The sequence below is a fragment of the Manacus candei genome, unplaced genomic scaffold (assembly GCF_025592945.1).
Source record: "Manacus candei isolate 608988 ecotype Guabito, Panama unplaced genomic scaffold, ASM2559294v1 h1tg000159l, whole genome shotgun sequence".
NCBI lineage: Eukaryota > Metazoa > Chordata > Aves > Passeriformes > Pipridae > Manacus > Manacus candei.
Window position 1 is genome coordinate 3,406,071 of NW_026138207.1, and position 18,703 is coordinate 3,424,773.

Here is an 18,703-nt window from a genome sequence, read left to right on the forward strand (position 1 = left end):
AAGCTGTCAGTCACTTGCAAAGCTAAGTTAATAAAATTATTTCTGCTTGTATACTTAACAAACAAAACCACCACACATTATGAGCCTTTAATGAAAATGCAGATGAGTATGAGAAAAATGTTTGCATGAGAGGCAAATGAGAATATATAGTAGGATTCACTCGAGCAGAGGCAAATTGAAAATATGTTTTTTTAAAAAAATTAGGTTTTTCTCTTTTTTTATGTATAGTTGAACAGTTACACTCCTTCCTATTTAATATGATAGCTTTTATAAATTGACTTCAACTTTGCTTTGAACTGTGAAGCATGTGTTACTGTTCTTCCAGTTACATTTACATTTCCTTGCCAGTCAGTTTGTGCTGAACAGACAGATGTACCTTGCAGTTTCTGTATAGAGCCAGGTTGGTTCAGTTGCATGAATTAACTCTGGCACAGCACCACAGGAAATGTTAATGTAATTAAAAACTTTAAAGAAACAGTGTGTACTCTTCCCTTCACACAGATGTTTTAGTTGCAAGATAGCTATTTCTGTTCAGAAAATTAAATTAATTGGGAGGCTGGAGGCCATCTAATCTAACCCTACCTTCAGACCAGGATCAGCTTTGAAAGCACAGACCCCTTCAGTCATTGAATTTTGCTGTGTATCTGTGAGGAACCTCCAATTTAGCCTGTCACCACGCGTTACCTTTGTGAATTTTTTTTCCTAGTTGGAATTTGCTGTGCAGCACCTTGTGACCATCCCCTCTTTTCCTTTTGCTGTGTCTTCTGTCATCTCTGTAACTCTCCATTTAATAGTTGAAGGCAATGTTTAGATTTCCACAAATCCACCTTAACCTTTTGCACAGGCTGCATGCTCCAGGCTCGCTCAGCTTCTCCTTGTGCAGGATATGCTCCAGTACCTAAGCCATATTGGTGTCTTCCTGCTGCACTCTCTCCTGTTTGTTAATGCCTCTCTTGCACTGTGGGCCCCAAAACTGAACAGGGACAGCTTGAAGAGTGCTGAAGGAAAAGGGACCAATCACTGACTGCTGTTCCAAAAGCAGCCCAGAATGTTGTTAGCGTAGAGAGAATTGTCTACCTGTGAATTCTTAATGGACCTAGCAATGGTGCTTCTATCCTGACTCCTGAGTGTGTATAATTCTTATGGTACCAGAAGGAAAAAAAGCCACATAGCCTGCACTGGTTTCTGAAGGGTTCAGATAACTGCAGATGATTAAGTTAGACTGCTGTTAGGCATATTGGTTGAGTGCATGCCAGAGAAGCAGTAGACATATGGACAGATGTGATAATAGGCTTTAACAGGGGTTTTCTAGAGGGAGGAGAAAAGGGAAGTTAGGAAGTTATGTCTTTTCAAAGTCATGCTCTGAAGAGTCAACAACCACATGGATAAGGATTATCTAATCAGTGTGATGTCCTTGAATTTCTTAAAAATAACAAAAAAAATTATCGAGGTCCTTAATCAGCCTGTTAAAAAAAACTAAGGTGTGATAGAATGGGGCAGTCCCCTTCCCCCCATATTAACCATTGGGTTAATGATTGGTGAAAACCAAACGAGATACAATGAGTACCCCAGGTGAGCTATGCACACCCAAGAGAGCTTTTGAATTAGTGGTAGGTTATATTATGGAAATGTGGTATTGGTGTTTAGTGGAGACCAAGCACGTTTAATTTTGAGAATTACTTGGAGAGGAACAGGGAATAAAGTAGAAAATGCTATAGAGTTATACAATAGCATATGGCATTCCTTGGTCATGAATATTGCATCCATCCCTGTCCTCTGCAAAAGAAAGGGTAGATAGAGCTAGAAAGAGTATGGGCAACAAGAACCATCAAAGGTAAGGAAAAGTGATCAAATAGATGAGGTGTCTTAACCTTGGAAAGCATTTACAACTCTTGTTTTGTACTGGAAATGTAATTTTCAGATTGCATTATTGTTTTTAAAGCAACGAGGAGGCTAAAAAAAAAGACACATGGACCTCCACTTTAGGAAGCTGAGAAGAAGCTACACGAGCACTACTAGCCAAGGTAGTTTATACTGATTTATTGTATTCTGCAGAGAGGAAGAACAAACACAATTAAGGCCATGATACTGATGAGTGTACTTGAAAGGACAGGAAGGCATAACAGACTTATGTTACAAACTAGATAGCTGCTGACTTTCTGAAAGAGCCATGGAAAATTGGTTAATAATGGAAGAAGGACATGCTGCTCCATCCTGTTTGGGGGACTGAGAGTAGATTCTAGTGTGAAGCTGTCAGACATGGGTTGGTAACAGCAGCTGGGAAATATGAGCCTTCTGAAAAGCAGGGGCTTTAACAGGATTTGAATTGTCCTCAACTTCCTGTAGATTTCCTGAATGTCCAAAGAGGGATGGTAGGCATCAAGGACCAGTTAGGGCCCTTCTGATGCAACCCTTGTAAAATACTTACTTATTGCTTCTGTGTTGGATAATGGGAAAAAGAGGAATGAGCATTGTACCAAGTCTTTCTGACCCCCCAGGCCCCTTTAAAAGTGATCTGAGGGAAACAACTGCTAAACCTGGCAATCAGATGATAGTTGTTTCAGCAAAATAAATGTCTCCAGTATTTCAAGACTGTTTGTCTAATTATTCTTTTTCTGTAGTATTTGTTACTTCTTTTTGCTTTGCTTTGTTTTGTTGTTGTTTGGGGGGTTTGTTCCATTTGGAGGTTGTTTGTTTGTTTTGGGTTGCTTTGGTTATGTTTCCTGAACTATGTCATGGAGCATCAAATTGCTAGAGGATACCTGGTTTGGTATTTTTTTTAGTTGATTTTTTCTTTTTACATGGCTTTATACTTGCTGATTGTGTATGGGTTACAAACAGGAAGAGAGCAACCTTTCCTGCAGGGTTGGGCTGCTGTGTTGCATGTATCTTTCTGAAATAATGGATTCCTGAAAATGTTCTTTAATTCCCTGCCTTCAGCTGGGAGGGGACACTTAGAGAAAAGTTGGGAATGTTCTCTTGGAAAGGCCTGTGCTAGCCAAATTTTATCTCTTGTAGATCAGCATGCCTCAGAAGACTATGCCATATTCTAGGGCTTTGGACATGTTTGTCAGGTGGTGCTGGAAAATATTTCAGTAGCCACAAAGGATAAGGGTAGGAGAGGATTATACTTTTTGTTACATGCCTGTTGCCTCTAGTACTCTGCTGTGAGAGAAAAATTGGAATACAAGGAATTAAAACATGTTCATACTAGATCACTAACCTGTGAGGTTATGTAGGAGAATGTTTGAGAGAACGTACTGTGAATCTTGATTTCTTTTTTTTTTCTTCAAACGTGTAAATGCTACATTTATATTGAGACTCTCCATGGTTCAGGGCTAGTTTCTATTAATATGCATTGGTATAGTATAGATGAGTCTGGAATTGCTAAAATATACAGTGTGGCTGACCTGAAGCTATCTACTTGTATTTGTTTTAGGTGTTGTTTCTCTATTGGCTGTTCATCCTTCTACAGTAAATACGATTGGAAAACAGCTCCTGCCAAAAACATTCGGACAGTCTAATGTCAACATTGCACAACAAGTGGTAAGGAGACTTTATGGTTTGTTTTCTATTTTTATTTTTTATTGCTTGTACTGTTGTTTACACACGCTGTAAATATGCTTGGTAGCCACTCGTCATGGGCAGATAGTCTAACTTGTTTCTAATTTTAATAGACTTATGTTAAAACAAATGTTCTTTTGCATAAAGAAATTCAAACATGACTCTCAAATCAACATGCAGATACCTGGCTAGTCAGGTGGGTTTGTGTTTTGCTAGTCCTGCCATTTAAAATCAGTGGCTGTTTCAGGTTCTGCTTTGAAATCTGGCACAGGAAAATGTAAATGAAGTCCATAAACACTTTTTTATGGAGATTGGAGTTAGGTGGAACAAAATTGAAAAGAGAACTACATTTCTTAGTGTTTAATTTAGATATTCTTTTGCTTAAATACCTATTGTGAGCTTTGCATGAGGTACATAAAATTAGATGTTTCAAAGAATCTTATAATGCAATAGGTAATACATAGGTTATGATAAGTCATTTTTGAAGTGATCAAAATTAAAACTCTGAGTTGGTCTCAGTCTTCTGGGAAGCAACTGTAACCTGTAAATATCTGAAGTGGAATGTCTTATATTTGGTTTTCTTCTTGATAGGAAGGCAGTTTCTTGTCTGCCTTTCCTTTAAGCTGGCTCTAAGGAGTGTTTTATAATTGAGGCTTCCTGAATATATAAACTGTACCCCTTCACCTGTACAGGTGTAGTGCAGATCATTCACTGGTGCTGCATGTCCAGCAGTGGTGGTGAGTTAACTACTTCTTATAGCCCCTTGGAAGTGAGTGAAATCTGAATGAAATTGCTCCTTCAGTAGGAGGTGTTTTATCAATAAATTTCCAAACAAATAAATTCAGAGTAGTCAGGCATTCTTCTCATTTAAAATCGGTAATCAGCAGTAGGAGGAGAATGTTTTAATTATAAATCATAGGCCATAATGGCAAAGAGGGGATCCCTTCTGGGCATTATTGTGAGACTATGTGCATGCTGACTTAATGCTGAAATTGAAATGTTCTTTCAGGTAGATTAGAAAAATCTTATTTTAAAAGTATCAAAACCATGGGATAATAATGAGATTAGAAAGCATCTGATGCTTTTTTGAAATTTTCAGCAGTGACTAAATTGTTTGCAATGTTTTTGTGTGTGTATATATATACATATATATAAGTTATACATTCTTGTGTCTTCTGTTACAAGTTTAAATTGACAAATTCTCAACTATATTATCTATGATTAATTTCACATCATAACATTATTTTAAAAATGTGGGGAAATTCCATTTGCAGTCTTTTTTTTTTCAGCACTTTGTCTTATTTTGAAAATACTAGCTTTTTTTTTTTTTTTGGTAAAAGAATGGGCCCATAACAGTATATTAACTGTTATCAGTGAAAAATCATACACTTAGTTGTATGCTGTTAAGAGATGGTGGGTTTGTGTATATATAGAGAGAGAAATTTTGGATACATTTCTCTTGACTTAACAGTTCTGAAGGGGTTAGCAAGAACTATAAAAACAATTACCTCTAAACCCCTGAAAATTAAGAGGAGATAAATTTTCCATTAATGGACAAAATGTTCTTGGGCAGCAGAGCTGAGGAGTTGGCCTGTGACCACTCAGTTTTCTAACTTTGAGTGGCAAAACCAGGTTTTAAATATTAAAGTACTTAATTTTTGAGCTTTTGTTCTTTGTTCAGGTAATCTGATTTCTTTTTCTTAATATGTCCTTGTATAAATTTTTTCTCTTGAGTACAATGGAGTCTTTGGTCTGTCTTGATGTTTTTTCCTGTTGTTCTATCTTATTAATTATTAAGGAGCTAAACTGTAATCTTGTTCTCTTGAAAAAAGGAGACTTAAGAGAAACAGCATGTATTTCTTTTTCAACTTTTGCTTCCCTCTCAAAGTCCCTCTGTTTTCTCCAGAACCATCCTCTAAAGATTTCATTTTAGGATATTCCCAGTGACTCAATACTGTAAAACTCTCTTCTTTCAAAGTCATTGTTGTTTATGAACTTTGGAGTAAAAGTTAGCAACAATAGTATTTCTATTAAGGAGCCAATAATACTGAGCAGTTCCTTAGAAGATTCTGAAGCACTGGACTGTAGAGTCTTCCTTAACAGAGATACATTAAAGCATATAATTCTGGCTAGTTTGCAGATTTTTGTGAGTTAGAATGGGAATGCAGAGTAGGTTTTGAATGTGTTAACCAGACTTCACTGTTCCACTCTAAAAATGAGCCTGTGAATTTGTACACACTTCATTTCTTCCTTTGTACTGTTGAGTATTTCAGGACACTACTGAGCACAGTAGAGATCCAGGACTTGCTGCTGCCAAATGGCTTGTTTTTCTCCCAGCTGTAATTCCTCCCAGCCTCCCCTGTACTCGTTTGGCTCTCATCTTACTGCACAGTGATATAAATTGTAGATGTGGTACCAGGGTGATGGTGGGGCTCCTTGTGGAATTAGGAAGCTAGAGAATAGAGTGGGACCCTCTAATTTTAGCCTCTGCAAGCAAGGTGTTGTTGAATCTTGTCTTGGAGTCTTGTGTCATTGCATCAGAGGCAATAAAAACTGGCTTACAGCTTTCCTTGGTTCTCTGTATAGTCTGCATTACTTTAATAGCACACAGGTGGTTTTCATAGTCTTTTGAGATATTGGGTGAGCCAGACCAGTCGACAGCAGATCTGATAGTATTTTTTTTCATGGGGAGAAAGTGAGCAGGTTCAGATGTATCCTGTGCCTGTTTGGTAGTCCCCACTCTCTTGTTTCCCACAATCAAAGTTTTGGTTATGAAAGGTTGTAGAGGAGATTACTTGGCGTTCCATAAAAATTAGAAACATTTCAAGTATGGATCAAAGCTACTGGGAAGGGGAGGGAGTACCTAAGATTTTCTAGCTGTCACACGTGGATGTGACAAATTTGTACATCAGCTACTCAGAGAGGTGACATAATCTAAGGAGACAGTATTTGGGAAAACATACAGCTGTTTGATGTTCCAGGCAGCTGAAATTATGAACATCTCATAGTCACTAGACTACCTTTTGCATTGTATATTTTAAGGTTATTCAATTTTTTGTTCATTTTAACTTTCACACATAAAATGTTTCATTTTCAGTTTTTCTGTTTGACTCTTGCTGATGGTAAATTATTGAAGTTGACCTAAGAAAGAAACTAAAGTTTTGCTGCTGAAACAGAATTTAGCTGTAGGATATTATGGCAAGCAGGTGATTGTGAGTTTAGATTCATTCTGTACTTGCTTCACTTACCTGATGTCAGGGATGCAATCTGCTGTTTCCACTGGGAGATAAATGTGCCCTCAAAAAGTAGGCATATCTTTCTATGAAACAGAAGTTTGTATGGTATCATTTTGTTTTCCTAGATCCATATTCTCTACAATGTTACGTTTATAACATTTCAGAGATAAAAAACTTCATCTGCAAAAGCAGGAGTCCTGTTTCAGCTTGTTTCAGAGACAGGAGGGCATGGTACTTTGCCTGATCAGCAAATTAGCACATCTTCAGGATCATTTACCTATAAGCTGGAAGACTCTGATTAGCTGAGTGTGTGCTCTTTACATGTTCACGTGAATGGGTTTGCCTGAATTGACGTCACTCATTGGAGTGATAAGGAAAGTTCGCCCTTATTCTACTCTCATCTCTAACATGGTAGTTTTGACTAGTGATAGGGGCTGACAGCAGGAGAGAATTTGGCCTTTCTTGCAGTTTGTCTCTGCTTTTACTGATTTTCAGATCCTCTTGTTTCCTGTGTTTGTATTTTAACTGTAGTTTACTGCAGCTTCTTCATACATATAGTCTGGTAGGGTTGGGGGTTTTTTTCCCTCATTTTTTTCTGTCGTTTCCTTGAAGGGAGAAGAGCGTGTGTGTGTTTTGATCTTGTCTAAATTAGTGTTGAACAGTGCTAAGAAATATAGCAAGCACGAACAGCCCATTTAGGAAGGATAAAACAGAAAAGCGTATTACTTAGGGAGTGCCCTCACTATATAATCTATAGTCTGAAGGTTTTTATGCTGGTGTGTAGAAATTCGATGCACCTAATAGAAGTATGGAGAAATAAGTATTAGTGTTTGGATAATGCATCATTTGAATTGTGTCACTGATAAGTATCTTGCAGTACTTACCATTTTCCAAATTATTTTATCTTTACTGTAGGTAATCGGTACACCTCAGAGACCTTCAGCGCAAAATACTATCCTGGTAGGAAGTCCACATACGCCTAACACACATTTTGCGTCACAGAACCAGACGGGAGATTCTTCGCCTTGGTCTGCTGGGTGAGCATAATAAAAGTTACAAAGAATTAACAAGTTGTTGGAACTTTTGTTTTAATATTAATTGTGATAGTGTATGTACTCCTCAGGCTAGCAGTGTGAGAGAGACAGTCTGTTTACCTTACTATCAAGAGCACTTCACCATTAAGGTCTAGTCACACAGGAATGAGTACGTCCTCATTTGTTGTAAAAGATTCCAGAGTACTTTTTGTAAGCTCTGGTAGATATTCCGACATTAGAGAATTTAACTCCTAAAAGGACACAGGAATTCGTCTGACTTGATTCTATGATTTCTCTTTTGCTGATATATTTTCAGAAAAATACAGTATGTTTTTGATTGAGCAAGGGTATCTCAAAGTATCATTCGAAATGACAATGTAGTCCTTTTTGGGAAAAAGTGTTAGATACAAGGAATGCATTCTTTTGGTGTGTTTTTTTTAATGAAAGCTTGTTTTTAAGGGTCTCTTGTTAAATGTAGTTGCTTTAGGACTAAATTTCTCAACAGTGGCTTGTTACACATAAATGGAATCATAGAATCAGCTGGGTTGGAAGTGACCTCTGAGATCATCAAGTCCAACCCTTGATCCACTACCACCGCGATTACTAGACCATGGCACTGAGTGCCACATCCAGTCTCATCTTTTAAAAACCTCTACAGACAGAGAATCCACCACTTTGGAATTATACAGTGAAATGAGATATGGAGAATTGTGACTTTCCATTGCTAATACTAATTTTGTTAATATTTGTAATTTTCTTCCAGTTACAAGGAACATTTTATTTAAAAAACTTTGTAGAAGCAGAGAACTTTGTTATACTGCTTGTATCTTGTAACTTTGAAGTTTTAATAGCAACTTCATATACGTATAACTTCAGATCTGTGTTATAGTAATAGTGTAATGTTTAGTGAGTTCAACCAATACCAGACTTCGTCTGTTCAGTCAGTATCAGACTTGCATAGAAAATGCTCAGTGTATCTAATTTTTTTGTGGTCAAACTAGATGGGCTATTATAAATTAAAAACAAAAATCTTAAAAATGGACAAAAAAGTTCTCTTACATAATTCAGTTTTCACATTTTAGCGTTTATCCCTTTATGTCTTCTTGTCTTGAAGTTTGGAAGGTTTTGTTTACTGACTCCTTAAAAGAATATCTCTATTTTTAACTCATTATCTGCTATTGGAGACATTCCAGGCCAGGTTGGATGGGGCTTTGAGCAGTCTGATTAAGTTGAAGATGCCCTTGCTCATTGCAGGGAGGTTGGACTAGATGACCTTAAAGGTCCTTTCCAGCCCAAACTGTTTTATGATTCTGTGATTCTATTGGATCTAGCAAAGTTGCCAAAAGAATGAATTTGTATTGTGTTTCAGCATCAAGATAATAGAATTGTTAAATATTGAAACCGTAGGGGAAAAAAATATAGGAGGGAATGCTGGGAAGGGGTGAACAGGAGAACAAAAGACAAGGCTTGTTTTTTTACAGCAGTGTGCTTGTATTTGAAAAAGAGACATTAAATATTCCGAAGTTCAGATCTCCTTAAGATACATGTTATATGTATATTTAGGAAGCGGAACAAAAAGGGCGAGAAGAATGGCAAGGGTTTACGTCATTTCTCTATGAAGGTTTGTGAGAAGGTACAAAGAAAAGGAACCACCTCATACAATGAGGTGGCAGACGAGTTGGTTGCAGAATTCACGACCACCGATAATCACATTTCACCAAATGAATCAGTAAGTATATGGGAGGTCAATTACATGTGAACTGAATGGGGGAAGAGACATTTCTTTTGAGATTTTTGTATGTTTCCTACTGCTAGATGAAACAGTTCAGACCCTAACTTGAGTTTACCCATGTACTGTAATATACAAAATATACAATATTTTTGACACAGGTATGTTTTTGATTAATATTCTATGCCTACAGCAGGCTTACGACCAGAAGAATATTAGACGACGTGTGTATGATGCCTTAAATGTCCTTATGGCCATGAACATTATCTCTAAGGAGAAGAAGGAAATCAAATGGATCGGTCTACCTACTAACTCGGCTCAGGAATGTCAGAATTTAGAGGTATATGCATTAGGAAGTTCACAATGGCTTTGTGTTTGAGTAAATGTTTACAGCTTTAATATGTTCTGATACAGTATGTGCATGTAATGTGCACGTAATCTTCTGAGATATCAACATAGAACAGTGTGGTCCCATTTAACTCTTTTTTTATTTTATTTGTGTATACTGAACACACACTCTTCAACTTCCAGGTTGTTCAAATGTATCTTCTTTTGATTCTGTGCCAAAAATACAGCTTTGTCACAGCTTTTACAGTATATGTGAAATGGTTCTGAGTGGAAGTTAGTAAAACTTAGAGATTAATGTGTATTTCCAACATTGCAATAGTGGTGCTCAAGAGTTGGGAAGATTTGTTTTCTTCAGATACCAAACAAATAATACCATCTCTGATGGTGGATGTTGTGTATAGATCAGTACATACAGGCAGCTCCATTGCTGCAAATCTTGCATTTTTCTGACAGTTGTCTTCCATGAATGTGTCAGACTTTATTATTGCATGTCTTGGGGAAGAAATGAAATGTTTTATACTGGAGGCAGTTCATAAGTTCTGGCAGCATATTTTTAGTATCTTGAGATTTTCCAGATAATAAAGTTACTGAGGTTTACTGAAGTAAGTTAACTTTATCAGAATAGAATGAGACCTTGTATTTATTCTTAATAAGTCTGAATTTTCTTCAGCAGGACTAAAAGTCAGTGTAGAAGCAGACAAAGCGAGGGGGAAAGTGGAACAAAAATGTTTTGAAGTCTTATCTACAAAGGTCTAATTCTAATTGTTGTTTGGTACTAATACTTGATTTTTCGTTTAGTACTGTAATTGCTGTCTAGATGAAGTAAATGCAGAGAATCCAATCATGAACCTGATATTTATATAAATATCATCCCAAGTGAAAATTATTTGTTAAGAGAGTGATAATTGGGGCATAATTAGTAGGATGAGTATGGAAGGTGAACTGGTTCAAAGATAACAATGCTGTATGCTGAACAGGGAACCATCAAGCCGGAAGGATTTTAAAACTAGATCTCCTTGGATCTGTCTTACAAAGTATGGCATTGCCCATACTTTGGAGCAAATTGGAGCAAAAGAAAAAGAAGCATGGCTCATTCAGGTGGATGTGATGTCATGATTGATGATGTCCTAAAGAGTAGGATAATATTAATACTGAAGCAAAAAAAGCAACTTAGAATGTAATAATGCACAGTGAAGGTTCATGCATTTCAGATGGGAACAGTGACAACTTCTGATTAAAAGAAAGTGAGAACTTGTTAATTGACTGTCAGAAGCGGAGGAAAGAGTTCTGTTAACCTGAATAATTGAGCCACAAGTGTAATACCAGTCTTGAAAACAGCAGAAGTCCTAAGATGTGTTGCGCTTGAGGAAATTGCAAGGTTCCTTCCTTCCCTGTTATTGCTTCATTATGCGTATTCTAGCTCCTGTTTCTTCAAGCTCTCTTGACATTTAAATTGTTAGTAATACTACCTGTCAAGTTTTGCAGTAAGATTTTTAATGAGTTTGTGGAGGCTAATGTTTAATTTGTGAAATTGTCGCAGCTAATAAAGTTTATTTTGCTATTGCGTCTGATATTGTTTAGCTTCACCCTTACAGTGTTGAATATCAAGCCAAATAGTTTATAAGTAACACAGAAATATGAGGGGTTCCCCATCAAGTATTTATTATTTTAAGTATTTTTAAACTTGTCTTTTGTATGTAAATTAGAATATTAGATTGGGTAAAATATGTCCTGATAATGCAAGAGGGAGGGTGTGGGGCAGTTAATAAGGTCTGTGTCTTTAATCTGCAAGGCAGCGTAGTTTACATGTATGTGATAGCAGCTTCAGTTTTTTAAGCGTCTTTGATGGATCTTCTCCAATACCTCCAGTATTTCTAGACTCTATGTCAAGTGGATCCTTCTGGTCTATCTTTGCCTCCTTGAGAGAATTCCAACAATTCTTTGAGGCATAACTTCTATTTGCAGATATGTTTTTAGCTTCTTCCCAGTCTGTTGTACTTTATTCCCCAGTGTTCTAACTCTGCTTTTTGTTTCAATTTCTGTCAGTAGTACTGATGCAAGTCTTGATCATTCTCTAAATTATCTGAAGAATCTAAATGATTGATATCATATCTCTTTCCTCCAGTTCTCTGGTATTGAAATGATTTTAAAAGGGAGAAAATGTCAGTATAAAGTTCTACTTGAAACCAACAAACTACTCAACCCTTTTTTTCCATTTCAAGGTGGAGAAACAGAGAAGAATTGAAAGAATAAAGCAAAAACAGTCTCAACTACAAGAACTCATTCTACAGGTACAGTCAAGGTACTCTTGTCTATAGGGCAAGGTAACTTATATTTGTATTCCTGTTGTTTTATCCCAAGGGATATGAGGGATGGGAAACTTCTAGAAACTAGAGGTAAATTTCAGGATAAGGTATATGAAGTTGTAATGTAGCACTGTAGTTGAGGTGGGACCATGCTGTTGGCTATGGCTGTTGGGGAAGCCAACAGCCTTCCATGACTTTGGATGAATTCTTTTGGAGTTTCAGGTATGTTTAAGCAGGATTTATGCTGATAGGAGTTGTACTTCATACTGTACACTCTGAATTTTCCAGTTCAGTTCTTGTACTTAGAATGTTCCTCTGTGTCAGATTCCATAGATAAAATTAAGTGACTGTAGAGGTCATCTGTCATAATGCTCTGCATCATTACTTTCTGGGGAGTCGCTGACGCTGCTTTGTAAGTGGCTGAAGCACTGTGAAACAGTTGCTGAACTCCTTCCCAGATTTCCCCTGGTACACTGGGGGAAGCAGTGGTCAATCCGCTAAGTCATTGTGCTGTTGGTTCACTGAAATATATCCCTTAGTAGCTGCATTACCTTCCACAGGAATGGAAATCTCTGGGATGCAGAAAGTACAGACAGCTGTGAAACAGCTATCTGATTTTTATCAGTCTCTGTGTTGGCTTTGGATTTTGGTTTTAATTCCTGTTGATTTCATTCGGTTTCATGACCGGAAAAATACTTTTTCTTTGTTTGGTGACTTACTGTAAGATTTATAACTTGAGTGTCAGTGATTCACTTGAGTTTTTAATTCTTCAAATTGCTAATTTTTAAAATAGGAACTTTCTATTGTGAAAAACAGTTTTAGTAAGATATAAAAGTCACTAATTTTTGCTGGGTAATTCAGAAACCTAATGTCATTCAAATCCCAAACATTAATTTTTTTAGCATATAATTTCAGCAAAAATACTGTATTAATCATTCAGGTGTTCTTTTGGAATGCAGTAACTAGTAGGGAAGAGTCAAGGGAAAGGAAGTAGGATGCTAACTGAAAACTTATTTTTCCTGTCATTATTATCTATTCATTCTGTCAAAGATCTGTCCAAGGAACTGTCCTGATGTAGTTATTAAAAATGTGCATTCTTTTCTCAATTAAGTTTTACTGTGTGGTATTTTTCAATACTATGATTTGTCTCTTCTTGCAACTTAACGTGCAGGATTATGGTAAAAGCTCTCTGTCCTTTTCTGCATTTACTTGCAGCAACCATTGCTGGAATTCTGAGAGATTTTTTTGTTACCATGATCTTAGAAGTTTAATTCGTCCTTTCATATCACTATTGCTTTTTCTAGCAAATTGCCTTTAAGAACCTCGTTCAGCGAAATCGTCAAGCGGAACAACAGGCAAATCGACCGCCACCTTCCAATTCTGTCATCCATTTGCCATTTATCATTGTGAACACCAGCAAGAAGACAGTGATTGACTGCAGTATTTCAAACGACAAGTAAGTTAACAAAGTTTTCTGTCTGGCTTTTGGTACAGCTCTGTGTTCATATAAATGTTCATAAAGATCTATGAAAAATTAAATACAGATTAATTCACTGGTGCCTTTTGTAGATCGAGAACACACATTTTAGACAGCTATTTTGTATACCTTTTTAATAAATAGAATAGTTGGTTCACATTTAGTAATTTATTTAAGACTCTGTGTCTAGAGATATTAGAAGCCAAGTAAGGCAGCCCTTGAAGTTTTGTGTTATACTTAACCAAATGGTGTTTTCCTTTGGCTTTAACACGATCAAATGCAACCAGAAGAATTGAAAATGGATTTTGCTTTCAGGACTGCTGTTCTCTACTTTTGATTCAAAAAGCTGTGTTTTTAATCTGCTGAATAAAAGCTGAATGTAAGCAGTCATGATCAAATACATAAATCTTGAAAAATTTGGTTGCATCATGTGATGTGTCAATAACACTGTGTGTTAAGCTTTTGAAATGCTGCAATTCTTGAAACTGGAAAGGTAGTTAAAATCACTGAAGCTAATTGAGACATTTTTTCCTGTCCAGGTTTGAATACCTATTTAATTTTGACAATACTTTTGAAATTCATGATGATATAGAAGTACTAAAACGAATGGGAATGGCTTGTGGGCTAGAATCTGGAAGCTGTTCAGCAGAGGACCTAAAAATTGCAAGGAGTTTGGTTCCTAAAGCTCTGGAACCCTATGTGACAGGTTAGTTACTCCAAGAAGAGTTGTTCTGTTTTCCTCCTTAATACAGGGCTCTAAGAAAAAGCATGCAAATACCTTAGACCAGTTTATTTTCACTGGTTTGTGGTGAAGATTTCTATCAAGTTCTCAAATATATGTACTTTTTAGTGTTCCTTAGGGAACAGATAACATAGTGACCGAGAGAGAATGGGCTCTTGCTCTTCACAGAACCACATTTTGCATTATACCACGCTAGTTCTTTGCAGTGTGTTATTGTTTAAAGAGGACAGTATTTATGGTTGGTTCACCTGCAAAGGCAAAAGGTAGTAAGTGTCAACATATGGTCATAGCTTCATTTTTTATTGTTTTGTTTTCATTATATAACAATACTGAAGACATCTGACTTGCTCATTTAAAAATAAATGTTTTGGGTTTTTTAATGTATTTTGAAATTTTGCTGTTGCACTAGCCCTTATTAAAATTATGCTGTTTTGGATATAGTATATCAATATGTTTTGTTGTTTGGGTTGCAAGACTCCTTTTCTGGACTTAAAAAGGATTAAGCATTTTCACTGAATTAGACGATTGCGTTTTGAAGTATTCTTGAAATGTGTATTGTTCATTTTACAGAAATGGCTCAGGGATCAATCAGCAGTGTATATGTCACATCATCAGGTTCTGCATCAAATGGCACAAGATTTTCAGCCAGGTGGGATAAAATTACCAATTATTTTTTAAAATCTGTGATCATCAAAGGAACTTAATTAGATATTAAATGCTCCATGAAACAAGTTCTTTTCTGATCAAATGTGATATGGATATGTGCTTTAAGTGTATTCTCAGGCGTTGCTTTTACAGTGGTTCTTACCAGTGTCATGAAATCTTTTCCTGTATAGTGGAAAGGTGTTAGACTGGTGTTAATCTTGGATGTGTTTTTCGTTTGGTTGGGATTTTTTTCCTAATTTTGAGTTTGGACAAGAAACAGATACTTCCGTAGCGATACTAAAAGATACTTTATCAAAAATTTATGTCCAAGTTTAATAGTTTATCAAACTATTGAGAAAGTAACTATGAAATAGATTGGCAAAATAGCAACTAGTAGTGGAGACAGGAATTTTTGGGCTCTGTTAAAATAAAATACTTGTGGATACAGTTAATTCCTGTAGGAACAAGACATTTCAGACCATATCTATAACAAGTGTGTGTATTTTGGTGAAAAAATAGCACTGATCCAGGAGGTGGAGTTTCAGTGCAGGGATACTCTCATAGAGGGAAAGATAAGAGATGCCAAAGAGCTTGTTTGTACTTTCTTTGATTTTAAACTGAAAAAGAAAACCACAATGAGAAGAAAACAGTTTAAAATTAAAAATACAGCGCATGACAGTTTGCCATGTTATATCACAGAACTAAGGAGAAGCTATTAATTCCTTGATTTTCCAGGTCTTTGAATCAAGATTAGTGGTTCTGAAAGACATGATTACTTGTGATGCAAATAACCAGTGCTACATAAAAATACTGTAGAGCTTAGATAGCTGTGTGGCCTTAACACTAAATGTACTTTAGAAGAAACCTGAAAAGCATATTTCTAAGATGCCTGTGAAAGGGTTTAATCTTTATATTAAACCTAAAGGTAGAGCCATTTCAAAATTACTTTTAAACTGCTTCTGCTTTTCTGAGACAGCTTGTGCATATATTAAAGACAGTTTATGAAGTGGCAGATTCATTAAAAAAATGGACTAGATATGATTATATTTAAGAGCACGGTAAACTGGGAGAAATCATTAAGCAGTGACAACTGGCTATTTTTTTTTTTTAGTGACTTTTCCAATGGTGGAGATGGGATGTTGGCTACAAGTTCCAATGGATCTCAGTACAGTGGCTCCAGAGTTGAAACACCAGTTTCTTATGTTGGGGATGACGATGATGATGATGACGATTTTAATGAAAATGATGATGACGACTGATGCCCTTTGCTTGTAGACTATTTTTTGTTAAAATTCAGCAGGCTTCAGGAATAAATTGTTCTAGGGAGAAGTGTCTCAAATTACTTTGCCCCATCCCCCAAGGAGAATATTGGTAAGCAGTTCTGAGTTTAGAAATTGCACCTCTGATAAGCAAACAAGGATTGTTTTATGTAGGATATTTTTAAATGTGGTGTGGATGTGTGTTTTTGATACCAGTGTGTTAATGCAGAGCCTTTATTTACTCTTGTTTTAGGGGTTTTTTGGTTTGTTGACTGTTTTTTTGTTTGGGTTTTCTTTTTTACTTGAAGGAAAATGATTTTGCCCCAAATGTTCTTGCGAAGTTTGGTAAAGAAAATGTAGACACATCATTGAGAAATAAAATACTATCCTTCTATGTAAAATGAATACACCGAATGGCAATTTATTTGGAGTGTATTTTGATTATGCCACTTTTTGAGGGATAGTGAGCTAATGTAGTAGTGTTTTTTGTTAATCATGCAGTGTCCAAAGAACCAAACAAGAAAGAAACGTCCTACTTTTTTACATGTTAAATTCCAGGAATATTGTTGTGAACTTATTTTCCCTTAAATGATATCTAACATAATGATTCCATCAAGTTTATATACTTCTCACTGTATGTTGGGACATGTGAATTACAAAGTTTTTGGCAAATGTTTACTGCCAGTTGGTGCAGCTATATAAAATGTCTTGAAGGTTTGGAATGATTTATTGCTTATGGTAAAATTTGCCTGATTTCTTACAGGCATTCTTTGGAGACTTTTTATTATATAGTTGTTTACATACTTATAAGTCTATCATATAAAGACATGTTCTGAAACAAATGTTTGTATTTGTTTCATAAGCATCTTCCTGTAATCTATTATAAAGTTGAAATTAAATATAGAGAATGTTTTAAGTTTTTTAACTCAAAATTTGTCAATCATTTTTAATAGTTCATTTTTATAAAAGGAATGTCAGGGCAGGTGGTAGTCTTTGTAAATTTATTCACAAACAATTAACTGCACAAATACTGTCAGCTGCCTATTCTAAGACAGTAGTCTTTTTGTTGAAACACAATAAACTTTTCTGTAATATTTTATGGAATATAAAGAGACTATAATTGTTTGACTTGTTTAACCTTGGCACTGTTAGTTTTTATTAATAAAACGCGCATGGGCATTTTTAACAAGCTCTGTGGTTTTTCTAATTCTAGGGTTATTTTAGAACATTTCACTTCTTGTCACAAGACATAGAATTAGCTGTCCTGGGGTACTGCATCTATGCTACAGAGGGCCCAAGTTTTTTGCTTTGATTTAGTAATTTGCCCTTAAAACTCTTGGTAACTTCTGATGCAAAAAGCAATAACTTACCAGGTATACTCTCTCCTTTCACACCTCCTTGTTTTAGTCATGTTGCTCCTCAGCATGCCAGGTCAATTGTAGTACTCCAATCCAGCTTCTCTGTTTAAAATCCCATGCTTACTGTTCCAACTTTTCATCCCATATTTCTCAACCCTAGCTTTCTGTCATACATTCCTACGTCCTCAAAACGGATTTTTTAATCTACATTCCATATACTTCTTCCTTAAACCTTTTTGTTAGATCACATCCTCTCCTCCCACCTGAAAGAGCGTATTGAACTGGCTCAGTCACTGCAGGCTACTGTCGGAGTCAGGATTTGTTGCTTCCACAAACTCCAGGGAGTTGCTGCACTGTCTAATACATGTGCTGTCTGTGGTCAGGGCTGCTGGAAGCACTTCAACCCTGTGGTAAAAGTGAAGTGTGTTACATAGTTTTTTCTCTAAGGGATTATGCATTGACAAACCTGTGGAAAGGCAGGATATGGATGCTTACCATAGAGCAGTTGATACGCACTGAGGGTTTTCTAATTGTATCAGGCTTTGTAAAGGTGAGTGAACCAAGCCAATCAGTTTTGTGGGCCTGGGAAAACAATTTTGGGGAGAGGGGGGCTAATTGAGTGCTTGGCTTCTCACTGAGGATGTCGTTCTCTGCAGTGCTAGTGCTAGACACAGATTCTTGTGGTTGAGTCAGCCAATTCAAATTATCTTCGATGTTGAATGGCAGTTTTATCTGCAGAGGGAACTTCAGTCCAAGGCAAATATTCCAGTTTTCCATTGCATTCTAAATCCCCAGTGTATGATTCAAGATTTACCTGCAAAGAGTGAGTAGAGGGATGTTAGGTAAGGAAGGCTAAAAGCATCCAACAGTTTCCTTTTGGTTTTTATCGGTGGAATAGTCCTCAGATGAGGAAGGGTCAAGGTGGGAGTGAAAATGTGAAAAAATATACATTTTCAAGATGTTACTTTTCTCGCTTTTGGTTGCTGATGAATCTGTGAAATGGAA

General features: G+C 36.4%; 1 protein-coding gene across 5 annotated transcripts in view; it reads left to right on the forward strand.

Moving 5' to 3' along the window:
* The window catches only part of TFDP1 (transcription factor Dp-1), a 39,448-nt gene extending 21,919 nt beyond the window's left edge, over window positions 1-17,529 (forward strand). For 4 of the 5 annotated variants that reach the window (XM_051772775.1, XM_051772773.1, XM_051772774.1 and 1 more), the window contains exons 4-12: window positions 3,440-3,546; window positions 7,716-7,837; window positions 9,398-9,563; window positions 9,757-9,903; window positions 12,134-12,202; window positions 13,522-13,673; window positions 14,234-14,400; window positions 15,007-15,085; window positions 16,193-17,529. In XM_051772775.1, coding sequence (XP_051628735.1) covers window positions 3,440-3,546; window positions 7,716-7,837; window positions 9,398-9,563; window positions 9,757-9,903; window positions 12,134-12,202; window positions 13,522-13,673; window positions 14,234-14,400; window positions 15,007-15,085; window positions 16,193-16,340 — 1,157 coding nt within the window. In that variant the 3' untranslated portion in view covers window positions 16,341-17,529. The remainder of the gene's footprint in view (window positions 1-3,439; window positions 3,547-7,715; window positions 7,838-9,397; window positions 9,564-9,756; window positions 9,904-12,133; window positions 12,203-13,521; window positions 13,674-14,233; window positions 14,401-15,006; window positions 15,086-16,192) is intronic. The other variant, XM_051772776.1, reaches the window with a different exon arrangement.
* Window positions 17,530-18,703: the final 1,174 nt, after the last annotated feature.